Source organism: Sinocyclocheilus rhinocerous, unplaced genomic scaffold, assembly GCF_001515625.1.
Source record: "Sinocyclocheilus rhinocerous isolate Xijiao unplaced genomic scaffold, SAMN03320098_v1.1 scaffold4144, whole genome shotgun sequence".
NCBI lineage: Eukaryota > Metazoa > Chordata > Actinopteri > Cypriniformes > Cyprinidae > Sinocyclocheilus > Sinocyclocheilus rhinocerous.
Window position 1 is genome coordinate 69,056 of NW_015667378.1, and position 15,471 is coordinate 84,526.

Consider the following 15,471-nt stretch of genomic DNA (forward strand, 5'->3'; position numbering starts at 1 on the left):
GGATTTTTAAATTATATAATAAATAAAAAGAAAACAGAATAGAAAAAGAATAGAGCAAGCTAGTGTTAGAGGTCTTTTTGCTTTTGTTAATTGTATAATAAATGAAAAGAAAACAGATAGAATACAAAAAGATTAGAAAAGTTAAGTTAGTTTTTTTTTTTTAAGAAAACAAGCAGCAAATGAATAGAGTGCAAGTCTAAAAGGGACAAGTGTTTTTTAAGAACAGAATTAGAATAGAGAGTGCTAGAGTTAGAGAGGGTCAAATAAAGTTTATAAAATATAAAGTGCAAGTTCTGACAGTCTTCTACAAAATGAAATTCATACGTTTTTTATGTATTTTAGTATTTTAATTGTCTAAATATTTTAGAGCCACTGTAGGAATAGTCTAAGTTGTGTATATGAGACAAAATTAATGTATTTACAGTACTAAACAATTTTCAAACATTTATGAATCATGCATTTCAAACACCAATTCAAAGTCCAATTTACTCCTCAACCAAATTTGCCATTTTTTTCCCTTGCAAAACTAAATGTGACCTTATATTCACTTTAAATGTGAGGTTAAAACTTTTGGTAAATAACCTTTAATGCCTGTGTGAGAACTGTTAACATTTTGGACCCCAGATATAAAACATGAAAACGCACTACATTTTTCTGGATTTGTTTTATTGCGACACAACAACTAGAAATACAATGAACGTTAGAAATAAACAAGACTACTTAAGATATTTGTATATGCTGTTTTATTTAAATAAAAATGATGCCAAACATCATTTAGATACATTTACTCAACTATTAAAATCCACACCAGAATATCCTCAGATTAAACAAGGGGAAAAAATATGGTTATTATAAAGGTTTTAATAAAAAGAAAGTAATTAACAAACGCTTACATTTTATGAAGGAAATCATTGAAGTTAATAAATGCATCTGCTAAATTCACACAAACCTGAAAATCATTTAATTTCAAAAACAAAGTTCACAAAACTAACAAGACAGAGGCTTGTAAAGTAAAGAAGGGCATGTGAATATATATTTAAATTAAAAAAAGAATAGGTCAAAGCAACTACTAAAGTTACTAGTACCAAAGTTACTCTGAAGCACTGCATCATTCCCTTTCTTTCCCCCCAAGGAGCAAAGCTTTCCCATCAGACAGAGACTCGCCATCGGCTGCATCTGTTTCAAAAGTAATAGACGGCACCGGTGCGCTTACAACTTTGTGCGTCTTCTCTGGCTTCTGCCCACTGGAGCTGTTAGTACTTGACCCTGGTGAGAGAATGGCAGTATCTGTAGAGATCTCCGTGGACACACGACGACCAAAGGTCAGGGAATTGACGCTGGAACCATCAGCCTCACTCTCAGTCCAACAAGAATCACTATCTGAAGCAGAAGACAAGCGCGTCTTCCCCCAGCGGCTATTAGCTCGTGCAGCATTGCCGATGCTAACCCCCAGAGAGCACTGGCTGGTGAGGGTCGGACGACGTGAACTGACACTTCCGGAACTAAAAGAGGAACGGAGATCCTTCTCTTTGACACGCAAGATGGGGCGGAGTACCGGAATGTAACGGGCAATAGCCGCCCGATACTTCGGATGCGTAATTGCGTAGATGATGGGATTATGGATGGCTGAGGCCTTGGCGATCACAGCAGGTACTGAATTCATGTAGGGAGTCAGGAGGTGGGAATAGCCAGCCGTGGCGGTGAGGGCCACCATGGAGTAGGGCGACCACGATATTACAAAAAGCAAAATGACTAGGAGGGCAACTTTCGGCATCTTCCATTCATTTTGCATGCGTTCATACACCTTGTGCGTTTCCCCACAATTTAACTCTCGTATTTCCTTCCACGCAGCTCGGATAGCTTGGAAAATTCCAAAGTAGCAGCTGGCAATAATGTCTAGTGGGATGAAGAACACAAAAAATGAAAAGGAGGATGGTGTACGCACGCACTGAAGGAGTGAAGGTCATATAGTCCCAAGAACAGGAAGTCTGAAGACCCTCTGGAACATAAGCACTCCAGCCAAAGAATGGTGGAAGGCTCCAGCCCAGGGAGTAGAGCCACACGACGGCCAATACCGCACCTGCTTTGTGTCGACTAACTCTGCCTACGAGGGCGAGAGGCTGAGTTATGGCGAGGCAGCGATCGGCAGCTATGGCAGTCAAAGTCATCATGGAACAGATCCCAAAGAGAGCGCCGCAAAAGGCGTAGAGCTCACAAGAGCGCTCGCCGAACACCCAGCGCCTGTGCAGGCTGGCTGCGAAGAACACCGGTGACTGGGTGAGGGACATGAAGAAATCAGCTACAGCCAGGTTCACCACAAACATGTTCCCTGCGGTGTGAAGAGTACGGCTACGGCAGAACACGTAGACCACCAGTGCGTTTCCAATCACTCCGGTGATGCCGACTATTAAGATGACAGAACCGATGATGTAGTGGGCATGATCAGGAACATCCACGGTGGGGAAAGGGTGTGGAGGCTCATGGTGGTGGTTGTGGGTCAGCCCTTGGAAAGGCACATGGAGCAACTTGTAGCTCTTGCTGCCCAGTGACTCCTTAAAGCTTGCAGTGCAGTTAATGTCTTCAGGGGCACAATGATGCCCTCTCCATGAGGAGTGATGGCTCATGTTGTATGGTTTGATGTCTCAGTCGTAAATTTATTGTATACAAAACTGATGGTAATTTTGTTTAGAGAAGCGAAAAAGCAGTCTGTGAATGGTGGTTCCCTACATTAGCTTTTTATATACTAATCAATGCACCACCAAGTTATTATTGATCAGTAAGTAGTTTGTGGCTTGGCCTGTCATAATGGACAACAATTGTCTTGGCCTACGTTTACAGTAAAAAAACAAAAACACTTTAAATCATACTGAACCTGTTGCTATTTCTGGATGATTGTGCTTTAGTCTTTATTTTATAAGAAGAAATAAAAAGATACATTTGTATACAGAGTGTTGGCAAACTTTACCCTGTGGCTATGAGCTAAAATTATGTATAATAAAATGGCACTGACATAGAGAAAGACATCCCCTTCCACATAATGGCCCTACTTTCATTACATTATTTCAAGTTTGAATGTTTCATTTGAAATGATAACACTGTGAGAGGTAAAGAGGTCACCAAGAGGAAATGTAGACCATGAAAAGCTGTTTCGATTTTAGGGCGACCACGATATTACAAAAAGCAAAATGACTAGGAGGGCGACTTTCGCCATCTTCCATTCATTTTGCATGCGTTCATACACCTTGTGCGTTTCCCCACAATTTAACTCTCGTATTTCCTTCCCCGCAGCTCGGATAGCTTGGAAAATTCCAAAGTAGCAGTTGGCAATAATGCCTAGTGGGATGAAGAACACAAAAATGAAGAGGAGGATGGTGTACGCACGCACTGAAGGAGTGAAGGTCATATAGTCCCAAGAACAGGAAGTCTGAAGACCCTCTGGAACATAAGCACTCCAGCCAAAGAATGGTGGAAGGCTCCAGCCCAGGGAGTAGAGCCACACGACGGCCAATACCGCACCTGCTTTGTGTCGACTAACTCTGCCTACGAGGGCGAGAGGCTGAGTTATGGCGAGGCAGCGATCGGCAGCTATGGCAGTCAAAGTCATCATGGAACAGATCCCAAAGAGAGCGCCGCAAAAGGCGTAGAGCTCACAAGAGCGCTCGCCGAACACCCAGCGCCTGTGCAGGCTGGCTGCGAAGAACACCGGTGACTGGGTGAGGGACATGAAGAAATCAGCTACAGCCAGGTTCACCACAAACATGTTCCCTGCGGTGTGAAGAGTACGGCTACGGCAGAACACGTAGACCACCAGTGCGTTTCCAATCACTCCGGTGATGCCGACTATTAAGATGACAGAGCCGATGATGTAGTGGGCATAATCAGGAACATCCACGGTGGGGAACGGGTGTGGAGGCTCATGCTGGTGGCAATGGGTCGGCCCATGGAAAGGCACATGGAGCAACTTGTAGCTCCTGCTGCCCAATGACTCCTTAAAGCCTGCAGTGCAGTTGATGTCTCCAGGGGCACAATGATGCCCTCTCCATGAGGAGTGATGGCTCATGTTGTGAGGTTTGATGTCTCAGAGTCGTAAATTATTGTATACAAAAGCGATGGTAATTGTATTAAGAGAAGTGAAAAAAGCGGTTAAATTCTCGTGTTAAATAATAAACAGTGCTGTTCTCCTCTCTGTGTCAGTCTGTGAATGGTGGCACAATACATTAGCTTTTTATATACTAATCAATGCACCACCAAGTTATTATTGATCAGTAAGTAGTTTGTGGCGTGGCCTGCTGTAATGGACAAAATTTGTCACTTGGCCTATGGTCACGTTAAAAAAGTACTCGAAATATTTTGAACTTGTTAAAATCATCTGGATGATTTTGCTTTAGTCTTTTTTTATAAGAAATAAGAAGATAAATTTGTATAGTGTTGGCAAACTTTACCCTGTGAATACGAGCTAAAATTATGTATAATATTGATAATTAATGGGACTGACATAGAGAAAGAGATAACATTATTTCAAGTTTGAATGTTTCATTTGAAATGTTGGCAGTGAGTTGGATAACCTTGTGAGAGGTAAAGGAGGAAATGTAGACCATGAAAAGCGGTTTCGATTTTTAGAAGTCATTAAATATAAAAATGCTTCCACTGTTTGTTGTTTAGAGAAGTAAATTAGGGCAGCCGTTGATGGAAAAAAGCACTTTTTGACCCAAAATAAGGATGTATGGATTGTTTGAGTGGATGCAGTGAGCCAAATCAATTTATGCAATGTCAAAGTGGAGCACAATGACTGCTCCAATAAAGACTGATTAACATCCCACATCATGGGAACTGCTCACTGACCTAAACATGAACTGAAATGATTCTCCCGGTTCCATTTAAATAATGATCAGCCTATAGCCTTCAATCTTTTTAACAATAAGGACTTGGCCTACTTTAGAAAAAAAAACAGATGAATGTGTCTTAGCATTCATTATTAAAACTGAATAGTTTTATTTTGACCTTGAGTTTAGTAAGTGGCAAAAAAGTATGTGAACATGCCGTTTCTAGTTAATGGGCAAACTATTTGGCCAGGCCCTTTAAATCCAGGGAAAAAATCTAAAAAATACAATGACATACAATGACATTCTTTAGAATAGTGTGCTTCCAAATTTGTGACAACAATTTGGAGAGAGCCTTTTTCTCCTACAGCATGACAATGCCCGCTTTGTGCACAATGCAATTCCCATAAATTAATGATTTACTGAGGAAGAACTTGACAGGCCTACACAAAAGCCCAGACATGAACCCCACTGAACACCTGTGGAATAAACAGTAATGCTGACTGCAAGCCAGTCCTCATCATCCTATCAGTTTCTGACCTCACTGACACATGTCTGATTCTCATAGACATATTTGAGTCACTGACACATGTCTGATTCTCATAGACATATTTGAGTCACTGACACATGTCTGATTCTCATAGACATATTTGAGTACTTACAAGAAGAGTGGAAACCATTCATGCCAAAATATATTATATTAAATGCTCAACAACCATATACAGAGTTGGTGAAAGTTACTTTTAAAAGTAATGCATTACAATATTGCGTTACTCCATAAAAAAGTAACTAATTGCATTACTCAGTCACTTTTTATGGAAAGTAATGTGTTTTGTTACTTTTGCGTTACTTTTTGTCACCTGAGCTGGGCTTGTTTATTTATTTTTAATAATTAAAAAAACCTTTCACCATAAAAGTAAGACTAGTTTCAGCCTGAAGGAAGTGCCTCTGCACCTCACTCCCAATTTCTCTCAACACAGGGGCAGGAGTGGTGTCAGTGAATAAATGCAAAACAAAGTAACCTGCATTACTTATTTGAAAAAGTAACTCCGATATTTTCTTGTAAAAGTAATGCATTACTAAAAAAAAAACTTTCACCATAAAAGTAAGACTAGCCTCAGCCTGAGGGAAGTGCCTCTGCACCTCACTCCCAATTTCTCTCAACACAGGGGCAGGAGTGGTGTCAGTGAATAAATGCAAAACAAAGTAACCTGCATTACTTATTTGAAAAAAAGTTATTGTCATAGGATATCTGTTTTATTTTGACCTTGAGTTTAGTAAGTGGCAAAAAAGTATGTGAACATGCCGTTTCTAGTTAATGGGCAAACTATTTGGCCAGGCCCTTTAAATCCAGGGAAAAAATCTAAAAAATACAATGACATACAATGACATTCTTTAGAATAGTGTGCTTCCAAATTTGTGACAACAATTTGGAGAGAGCCTTTTTCTCCTACAGCATGACAATGCCCGCTTTGTGCACAATGCAATTCCCATAAATTAATGATTTACTGAGGAAGAACTTGACAGGCCTACACAAAAGCCCAGACATGAACCCCACTGAACACCTGTGGAATAAACAGTAATGCTGACTGCAAGCCAGTCCTCATCATCCTATCAGTTTCTGACCTCACTGACACATGTCTGATTCTCATAGACATATTTGAGTCACTGACACATGTCTGATTCTCATAGACATATTTGAGTACTTACAAGAAGAGTGGAAACCATTCATGCCAAAATATATTATATTAAATGCTCAACAACCATATACAGAGTTGGTGAAAGTTACTTTTAAAAGTAATGCATTACAATATTGCGTTACTCCATAAAAAAGTAACTAATTGCATTACTCAGTCACTTTTTATGGAAAGTAATGTGTTTTGTTACTTTTGCGTTACTTTTTGTCACCTGAGCTGGGCTTGTTTATTTATTTTTAATAATAAAAAAAAAACTTTCACCATAAAAGTAAGACTAGCCTCAGCCTGAAGGAAGTGCCTCTGCACCTCACTCCCAATTTCTCTCAACACAGGGGCAGGAGTGGTGTCAGTGAATAAATGCAAAACAAAGTAACCTGCATTACTTATTTGAAAAAGTTATTGTCATAAGATATCTTATTATTATAAGATATTGTCTTGTAAACTTAAAAGTAATGCATTACTTTATTAGTTATTTGAAAAAAAGTAATCTGATTACGCAACTCATGTTATTTGTAATGCGTTACCCCCAACAATGACAACCATATGTGATGGGTATCAACATACATTTTGGCTATATAGTGTAAAACAACTTTATAGGACATTTTACATAACTGGTTGACTTCATTCAAAATAAATGACCTTAAGATATCACTCATCAACTAACCATTTTCTATGATTTGTAAATGCTGGCAAATGAACCAAAGAACATTAATCAGGCGTGGTTAACTTTTTTTTAATTAATATTAGTTAATCTTAAAGCTGCAGTCCGTAAGTTTTGCCTCTTTGTCGCCATCTCTGTTTGAAAACCTGGAATTGCAGCTGTGTGCGGAATTATCTAGCTTGCGTGGGTTGTGAGTCGGCACGGCTCCAGCGCGGATGAATCTAATGTTCTGAAGAGTATGTGTGGCAGTCAGTCACCGCACCGGTGTGGATATTTACTGTACTTCGCAATCACAGATTCTAGCCTACGTCTTGGAATATGACCCAAATAAGAATTTTCACCATATATTGCCATCTGAACAAGTAAGTAACAAGTCTGCCACGTTTGTTCTGACCAACTGAGGAAAAAAGCATTACCATAAATCTCGCTACCAATGGTGATTAAATCTAAAGATCGGTTAGCTCATATCACATCAAACCGTTCAAATTATTATTATTGTTATACTTTATTCTCAAATCATTAATGTTAACAACATCAGCATTGCGTCACTATGTGTATGGTGTGTATCAGCGTGTAGATTTCAATATTTGTACAGTCTAATCTAATTGTCATACTCTTCGAATTTCATATTAAGAAATTCTTTTAACCCAAAAAGCAAATTATGCTCCCTTCAAACTGGTTTTCTTTAAAATACAAATCTTTGTAATCCCACGGCTACTGTAATCAGAATCTTTATGTTTACAGACGTGACGTAATGACGCAATGCCATGCTCGAATTTCCCGCGAAAAACTACCCATACCACTCAAATTAGAAAACATTATTATAAGCTAACCGTTGTGAATCGGGCTAAAGTAAGGCGATAGTTTTGAACACTGGCTGGTTATGTACTTGCTCAAATATTGATTTCGGATCATTTTTAACCAAAAAAAGTTACGGACTGCAGCTTTAACTAAAAAAATATTATTCATATCCATTTTTAGAAATCTTTAGAAATCCTTTAGAAATTGATTATTTTATTTAAAAAATATTATTTTTACAGACTAAACCTTAAAAATGAATATTTCTGTGGACTTCCACCCTAGAAAGCTGTAATTACATTGTCAAGTGCACTATGTCATTCAAGAATGTCTGTCTCACAGGCTTGTAGGTCGAGGTAGGTCATGTTGCTGGTGGTAATCTGTGATATTTTCGGTTGATGGTCTGTGTCTTTACTTTCAGGGTTACCAGCAGTCTTAAGGCACTTGCCAGGTTTATGCACAGTTTCCTTGATGCATCTGATCCCATTTCTCATTCCAGTCCACATCTGGGACTCAATCTCAGAGCTGGATGTGGTGAAATAAGACACATACATTTTGATTCCACATATGTCAAATTTGCTTGAGCAATATATAAACAGAAGAGAAGAGTAGCTATTAGGATGTTAATTTGTCAGATATTTACCTGTACTTTGATGATGGTTCTGCTCCTTGTGCTAGTAAATACGGATCAAAAAGAACAGTTTCTGTATTGGCCAAACAAAACCCATTGGCCCTTCTTACATCTGTAGAAAAGCAATATATATTCGCTTAAAAACTACAGTTTAAAATCAAGTATCAGTTCAAGATCAATGCAACATTAGAACTCACGAACACACCAGCTACAGTGACAGGACTCTGGTAGAGAGGCTGGATTGGTTCATACAAGGTTTTCAAAGTGTAGTCAAGAGGAGAAGTCTTGAAAAATGTAAGAACTGCCTCAGAGTGAGAGAACTGGAAAATAAATTACTTGCATAATTATTTACAATAGGGCATCAATACATTTATTACTGACAGTGAATTGATAGGCTAGTCTAATGAAGTACCTTTTGTGGCATTTTGATTATATTTCTCAGTAATTTTTCCACTTCATCCAACCTCGTTTTAACGTTATTGTTTTCCTCTGCTTCTTTTATCCTCTGTAGTGCTGATAAAACATACACACATAGAATAATGAAGTCTCTAATCAGTTAAATGACCACTTATTTCAAATGTCACAAATGTGCATAAATGTCATACCCTTAAGCATCATTGGTTGAGACAAACGTCCTCTGTCGTCTGGAAATGATATACTTAAATTCTTAACAAGTTTCAATAGATCGTAATATCTCCTTCTCAGATATGTTATGCTTTTTTCAGACCATTCAGTCCTAATCTCGAAAAACTCCTCTTCTTCTCCAGCAGCACCAACAGCGAAGCGCTCGAGCCCAACGACCCAACAGTCCTTTACGGTTAACGTTAGCTGAGGAAAGGTCTCCATATCAACACCTGCCATAACGGACTCGTATCATAAACACATGAAATAGTAATTAAAGTAATTATCATTTAAACTAAATTGAATAACACGAAATAAGAAATGTATTCCGCTGCAAAAAATAAAAAATACAATTGATAACACGACGAATATCCCATCAAAATTAGATGGGGCTTATTATCTGATACAAGTTCGCAAATCTTCTGACACGAGCTGAACAAACTTCAAACTCCTCCGCTTTTCTCTTCGCCTGCAGACAATGAGCTCTGAAAGTTCCATTTGTGCACATTCCCTGTGAATTCTCTTCCAAAATTAGGAATTTCTCAAGTGGGTGCGTTCACACATCGATTAAATCGATGGAGGTCTTCTAGTCCGTTATCTTGCTGGATGCAAGGAGGCGTTCCTAATCTGCCGCAGCATCCAATTGCATCAAGCGGCAGGTCACTAGCTGCAATTTCATTGGTTGTTGCTACAGCGTATCGACCGCTGCTCGTTTGCATAAAGTTGAGCTCGAGGTGAAAAGTGTCATTGAAAAAGAATGAGACCCATAGAGGATGTTAACAGAAAAGATGTTAAAATCAACGATAGCCTTAAAACAATTAATTAAAACAAAACGACAAATTAAAGCTTCCATTCCTCTGATAATATGAATTTGGCTGCTCGTGCGTTGAGCAACAGGTGAAATAATCCAGTTTCTATTGGATTGGTAGTAGGATTTGCTTGTCGTTTTAAAATCAGTATTACGCTTGCTGCATCATGGGTCAATCCTTTAATCGCTTTCTATTTTAAAGCTATAATTAACCACTCACCGAGATAGAGCAAATAACATTCACCTACATTCCACTGAACTTATTAAACCATGACTTGAGTTAATGTGTCAGTGCTGAGGTGATCTATTCTTATTTAAAACCATGAAATAACATTTCACTAGCAGCACATGGAATTTACTGAATCATTACAAGAAATTAGCATAATTAACTAAACAATACTTTGCTTTGTCACTGTAAAATTTAACTTTAAAGTTTTATTAGAAATCATAAATATCATTTGGAAGTCTGTGCTCTTTGAGTAGGTGCGGTTTGGGAACCAGAACAGTTCCTCTGCTCCAGTGCTGCGGTTTGTTCAGCACTGTGATGTTTCCTCTTGTGTCGCACCAGCAGCTGGCGGTCTGGTGTGGAATACTGGCACAGCTGACAAGGGAATGACTCTCCAGTGTGATGACGCCATGAATGAAGGTCTAAGCTCTTCTTCTGGATGCTGAAGTGAAATGCAGAGCCTCATTCTTAGTTACAGATGTAGTATGAAACAAGTGTAGCCTGTCAACTTTATGACAGATGAATGTATGTACCTGCTGTAAGGACAGTACTGGCAGCGGTAAGGCTTTTCTTGTGTGTGTGTCCTTAAGTGTCGGCGTAGAGAGCTTCTGTCAATAGAAGCATAGTAGCACTGCAAACACTTGTATGGCTTCTCACCTAAAGCGAGAAGAAAAACACATCACTGGAATTCCCACACTCAGGCAGAGCAATGTCATGGAAACTGTTCCATGAGAACCAGTCTTTTGAAAGTACTTCCATGAAGCTCTAAATCTCTGCATGTCACCATGAGCCGTCTTTCTCCATATATTTGCTAGATTTCTAAATGAAGTACCATGGGAAAGTCATTTATTGGCTCGGCTTTGATCATAATTTCTGTTAAGTGACCAAGCCTAATAAAGGCGGTGGACAAGATGTGTCACTGTAATTCCAAAACAATGATCTACTGCCACTGCACCAAATACATATACATAAAGAAGAATGTTTAATATTAAAAGAAGATATCTACAATGTGTTTGTAACTGCACCTGTGTGTACGCGGAGGTGCTGTATAAGCGAGGCTTTGAGACGAGCGCAGTAATGGCAGTGTGGACATTTAAATGGTTTATCTCCTTGATGAATGACCATGTGACGCCGCATTGTCATCTTTGTAGAAAACTTCCTGTACAGAGATAAAGATAAATTATACAATTACAGTCAACAGTTATCTCAAAGGAAAAAGAAAGTAATATGGTATATTAAGGAAATATTTAATTTATTCGGACAGATACTACGTAAATCACTTCAGTGCATTTCCACTATAAAACATATTATACACTACAGCTCAAAAGTTTGGGGTTAGAAAACAAAATCTAAAGAAATTAATACTTTTATTCAGCAAGTACATGTTAAATTACATTGTAATGACATTTACAATGTTACAAATGATTTCCATTTCAAATAAATGTTGTTCTTTTGAATTTTCTTCTCTTTAAAGAATCCTAAAAATATATATCACAGTTTCCACAAAAATATTAAGAAGCACAACTGTTTTCAGCTTTGATAATAATAAGAAATGTTTCTTAAGCACTGAATCAGCATATTAGAATGATTTCTGAAAGATCATGTGACACTGAAAAATTAGTAGTTACTAGATTCTCTACTCTAGATAATTACTAGAGTAATTGCTGCTGGAAATTCAGTTTTGCATCACAGGAATAAATTACATTAAAACAGAAAACAGTCATTTTAAATTGTACAATTTCACAGTATTACTGTTTTTTTGTTTTTTTTTAATCAAAGCTTTGGAGAGCGTAAGAGACATCTTTCAAAAACATTTTAAAAATCGAAAGACCACAAACTTTTGAACTGTACGTACTATAAAATACAACCACCTTAAGATGCTAAACATCATTAGCATTCTTTTGGTTAAGATAATTACTGTCTAATGTGGAATGAAATCAGTAAGGAATGAAATCATTCTCATACTTGTCACAGAGGTTGCAGCAGAACTCTTTCCGTCTAGAAACAGTGAGTCCAACAGATGTGTCACTCTTCAGGTGTCCCACTCTGTCCTTTCCTCTTTCATTGCTTTTTTCCCTTGCCACAACCCTGTTTTTCACCCTGTTCTTCCTAACCTGGGACCACGACTCAGGCTTCATCCTTCTCAAGCATTCTGGGTACCTGGTGGATGTGTTAAGTTGCTGGTTTTCTCTGAGTACAGACAAAGAAGTCAACATTCAACAGTGGATTTTAAGCAGAGTAACAGATTCAACCGTTTCACCAGATTCATGTTTTTTGGACTCCAACAATATTTGAATACTTTTGAACTGTGGACACACTCATAGTTTCTGTAAATTATACTTCCCCCATAGTGAGATCCGCCTCCCCCAGTTGAGAACCAATGCTTTACAACATTTTGAATTAGATGACCAAAAAAATGAATTTGAATGAAAACATTTGATACTTACCTACTGTGAGCAACCTGTTTCTTTTGACTTGTGTCAAGCTGTTTGTGTTGAGTGTGAATATGCTTCAGGGTCTTATTCCATGACTTCTCTAAAAGAGAAATATAAGAGAAAAATATAAAATAATAAGAGAAATATAAGAAACTGCAAAAATAGAGGTAAAATGATCTGTACCTTTGAAATCACAATGTAAACATTTAAAGCCTCCTTGAAAATGACATTCTTGGTGTATCACCCACTCCTTCCCTGAGAGACACCATTCCAGGCACAGAGAACACTGCACCAGACCCCCAGACACAGACCGACAGTGATGCCGCTGATTATGCCTTTCTTCATGTGCGTCACGAGAGTCAACTCTCCTAAATGTCCTGGGGCAAATGCTACATTTATGCCTCTTTGAGCTTTTTCTTTTACCATGTCCTCTCCAGTGCTGCTCCATATCAACCCAGTCTTCTGATTCCCAACCACAGCGAGGGCACCTAAAGCCTTGGTCTCCACTATGGCATTTCAGGTGCACCTCTAGCATACTACGACTGGATACAACTATCTGACAGAGGATGCAGGCCAATCCGCCATCCTCCTCAGACGGCTTCTGCATTTCAGCATCCATGTTGGCATGTCCAGCATCCTGTTCACCTTCTGGATGGGACAGGCTTTTTGCTGAGGTCGCAGACTGAGGTTGACACTTAGTGCTTGAAATTCTGCACAACCCAAGAGTCATGAGGTGAGCCGACTGGGCCATCTCTTCATCCTGGATTTCTGTGTCCATTCCACTGTTCAAAGGAACGGCCAGATCTGTGTTAGCATCCTCCAGCTGAAACACAGGCTCCTCCTCGCTGTCCTCATCATGCCTATCCTCCTCAAAGAGCGTGCTTACCTTCAAAAAAACATTTACAGTTGCATTTTCTCACATTTCAAACTAAATAAATTAGACTGTTCACTCCAAATTAAAATTCTGTCATCATTTACACACCCTCACGTCGTTTCAAACATATTTTGAAAAATGTAGGTAGCCAGTTTCGGTTCCTATTGAATTCCATTGCATGGACAAAAAATACAATGGAACTCAATGGGAACCAAAACCATTTGGTTACCAACATTCTTCCAAATATCTTATGTTTCACAGAAAAAAAATAAAGTCATGCAGATTTGAAACAACATGAAGGTGAGGGTGGACTATCCCTTTAACACTACACAAATCTTTAGTCACCTCACAAGTTTGTGCCACATGCAAGTTCCCATCAGAGTTGGAGCCCAAGCCAATGTCACATGACCGTGGGCTGATGTTTTGAAACATGCCATACATTGGGAGGAGGAAAGACATGCGCTCCATGTCCATCTGATCATCACTGCTTTTTGAGCCAGAATGGAGATCACTCTCTAGGTCATATGGAGAGCTGTTGTGGTCAACCTCCTCTTCATCATGAACCCTCATTCCTACACCCAAACTCTCTTCATCCTCTTTCTCCAGACATGGCAGATGGGGACATGGAGACACTGGATCATGTCTTTCCAAGACATGATGGCTAATCTTGGCTTTTTGGCTGCTGGTAAACTGACAGACTCTACATCGGTACACTTCAACTAAGAAAGCTTCCACTAAAGTGGACACGTGAGCTTCAATGCCCTCGGCTGAGCTGCAGTAGAGACTGGAAATGACATTTTCTTCTGCAAGTCGAAGGGTTACTGGCTGAACATCTTGGTATGCATCTTTAAATCCACCCATTCTGGGAAACAATCGAGAAGGTGGAAAATAGATCAGTAGACACAGACAGTCATTAGGCAGTCTTGTAAATTATCTGGAGTATGAAACATTCAGTGTTTTACACTTCAACAAGGCTATTGGGCATTGGATATATTGACAGCTAATTAAGTAGATTTATTGTACAGCCTGTTATTGCACAACACTCTGAAGCACAATGATAACGTCAGACGTAGAATGTGCTCATATACAACATATACACTAACGTTACTAGTTAAGTTACCTACTAGCACTACTAGCATCCGCTACAATAAACACAAAAGTCATCCAATAATTCAGAAAGCAAGCTATATTTGTTAATTAACTGTTAAATCGTTCACAGTTTAACTATATATGTGTGTGTATGTGTATCAATGATGTGTAAATTCTGTGCATACCTGCATCAAACAGCGTTGTCTCTTTACATTACTTAGCTTGTGTTGTGGAAGCAAACATGCGATTTAGGGACCACTGCGTAATTACCATACACAGATACAGCGTAAAATGTACCATTTTCTATATTATTCTCTATACTGACAAACCTAAACACTATTTTAACTGGTTTAAACTGAGTGTGTGGGCAAAAAAAAAAAAGTGAACAGTAAATGTATGACAGCTGTTCGTAGCCACGTAATTTTTAAGATCCCTGCCTTCTTCTTCTTCTTCTTTTTAATGTTTAGCGGCGGTTGGCATCCAGCGTAATTAGTGCATTATCGCCACCATCTGCTCCGGAGTGTGGATCAGATAATAGGTTTACAGACTAATTCACACAATTCCCTCCTTCCCTCCTCCTTCTCTCCCACGCATACAAATCCACACACTTCATCCTTATTCTACTATATAATAATAATGATACTAATAATAATTTTAACCTTCCTCAATACTCCTATAACTCTTCATACTCTATTAAAAACCCCTGTGTCCCTTAAGATATCCATAAGAATTCTAGTCTGTGCCCTATGTTGTGTGCTCAATAGTCCTTTTAATGTTATGTCCTGAACCTTTATCTCTCTCAATTTATTCA

The 15,471-nt window shown here is 38.8% G+C and overlaps 4 protein-coding genes across 4 annotated transcripts; all 4 read right to left on the reverse strand.

The window, feature by feature from the left end:
• Positions 1-930: 930 nt before the first annotated feature.
• LOC107733886 (melanopsin-like) lies at positions 931-2,700 on the reverse strand. The gene is given in 2 exon segments (XM_016545726.1): positions 931-1,918; positions 1,920-2,700. Coding segments are annotated over 2 exon segments (1,515 nt in total). The 5' UTR covers positions 2,625-2,700; the 3' UTR covers positions 931-1,108.
• Positions 2,701-3,154: 454 nt separating this feature from the next.
• LOC107733887 (melanopsin-like) lies at positions 3,155-5,402 on the reverse strand. The gene has a single exon (XM_016545727.1). It carries the CDS (start codon positions 4,058-4,060, stop codon positions 3,155-3,157), a length of 906 nt encoding a protein of 301 aa, XP_016401213.1. The 5' UTR covers positions 4,061-5,402.
• Positions 5,403-8,247: 2,845 nt separating this feature from the next.
• LOC107733889 (PX domain-containing protein 1-like) lies at positions 8,248-9,568 on the reverse strand. The gene is made up of 6 exons (XM_016545730.1): positions 9,543-9,568; positions 9,213-9,510; positions 9,020-9,120; positions 8,813-8,927; positions 8,620-8,719; positions 8,248-8,501 (listed from the first exon to the last, which is right to left on the reverse strand). The coding sequence occupies exons 2-6, from the start codon at positions 9,466-9,468 to the stop codon at positions 8,294-8,296; spliced, it is 780 nt and encodes a 259-aa protein (XP_016401216.1). The 5' UTR covers positions 9,469-9,510; positions 9,543-9,568; the 3' UTR covers positions 8,248-8,293.
• Positions 9,569-10,433: 865 nt separating this feature from the next.
• LOC107733888 (zinc finger protein 667-like) lies at positions 10,434-15,151 on the reverse strand. The gene is made up of 8 exons (XM_016545728.1): positions 14,846-15,151; positions 13,917-14,433; positions 12,881-13,583; positions 12,710-12,797; positions 12,228-12,452; positions 11,288-11,421; positions 10,796-10,919; positions 10,434-10,704 (listed from the first exon to the last, which is right to left on the reverse strand). The coding sequence occupies exons 2-8, from the start codon at positions 14,430-14,432 to the stop codon at positions 10,491-10,493; spliced, it is 2,004 nt and encodes a 667-aa protein (XP_016401214.1). The 5' UTR covers position 14,433; positions 14,846-15,151; the 3' UTR covers positions 10,434-10,490.
• Between the last annotated feature and the right edge of the window lie 320 nt (positions 15,152-15,471).

Bases quoted from the DNA above. Each gene is read 5' to 3' on its own strand.
- LOC107733887 (XM_016545727.1), bottom strand. From the start codon at position 4,060: ATGAGCCATCACTCCTCATGGAGAGGGCATCATTGTGCCCCTGGAGAC.
- LOC107733889 (XM_016545730.1), bottom strand. From the start codon at position 9,468: ATGGCAGGTGTTGATATGGAGACCTTTCCTCAGCTAACGTTAACCGTA. The intron at 9,121-9,212 runs GTATGACATTTA...ATGTTTTATCAG, and splicing joins TCAACCAATGATGCTTAAGG to CACTACAGAGGATAAAAGAA. The intron at 8,720-8,812 runs GTGTGTTCGTGA...GCTTTTCTACAG, and splicing joins GAGTCCTGTCACTGTAGCTG to ATGTAAGAAGGGCCAATGGG.
- LOC107733888 (XM_016545728.1), bottom strand. From the start codon at position 14,432: ATGGGTGGATTTAAAGATGCATACCAAGATGTTCAGCCAGTAACCCTT. The intron at 13,584-13,916 runs GTGACTAAAGAT...GTTTTTTTGAAG, and splicing joins ATGTGGCACAAACTTGTGAG to GTAAGCACGCTCTTTGAGGA. The intron at 12,453-12,709 runs GTAAGTATCAAA...GTCTGTACTCAG, and splicing joins AAACAGGTTGCTCACAGTAG to AGAAAACCAGCAACTTAACA.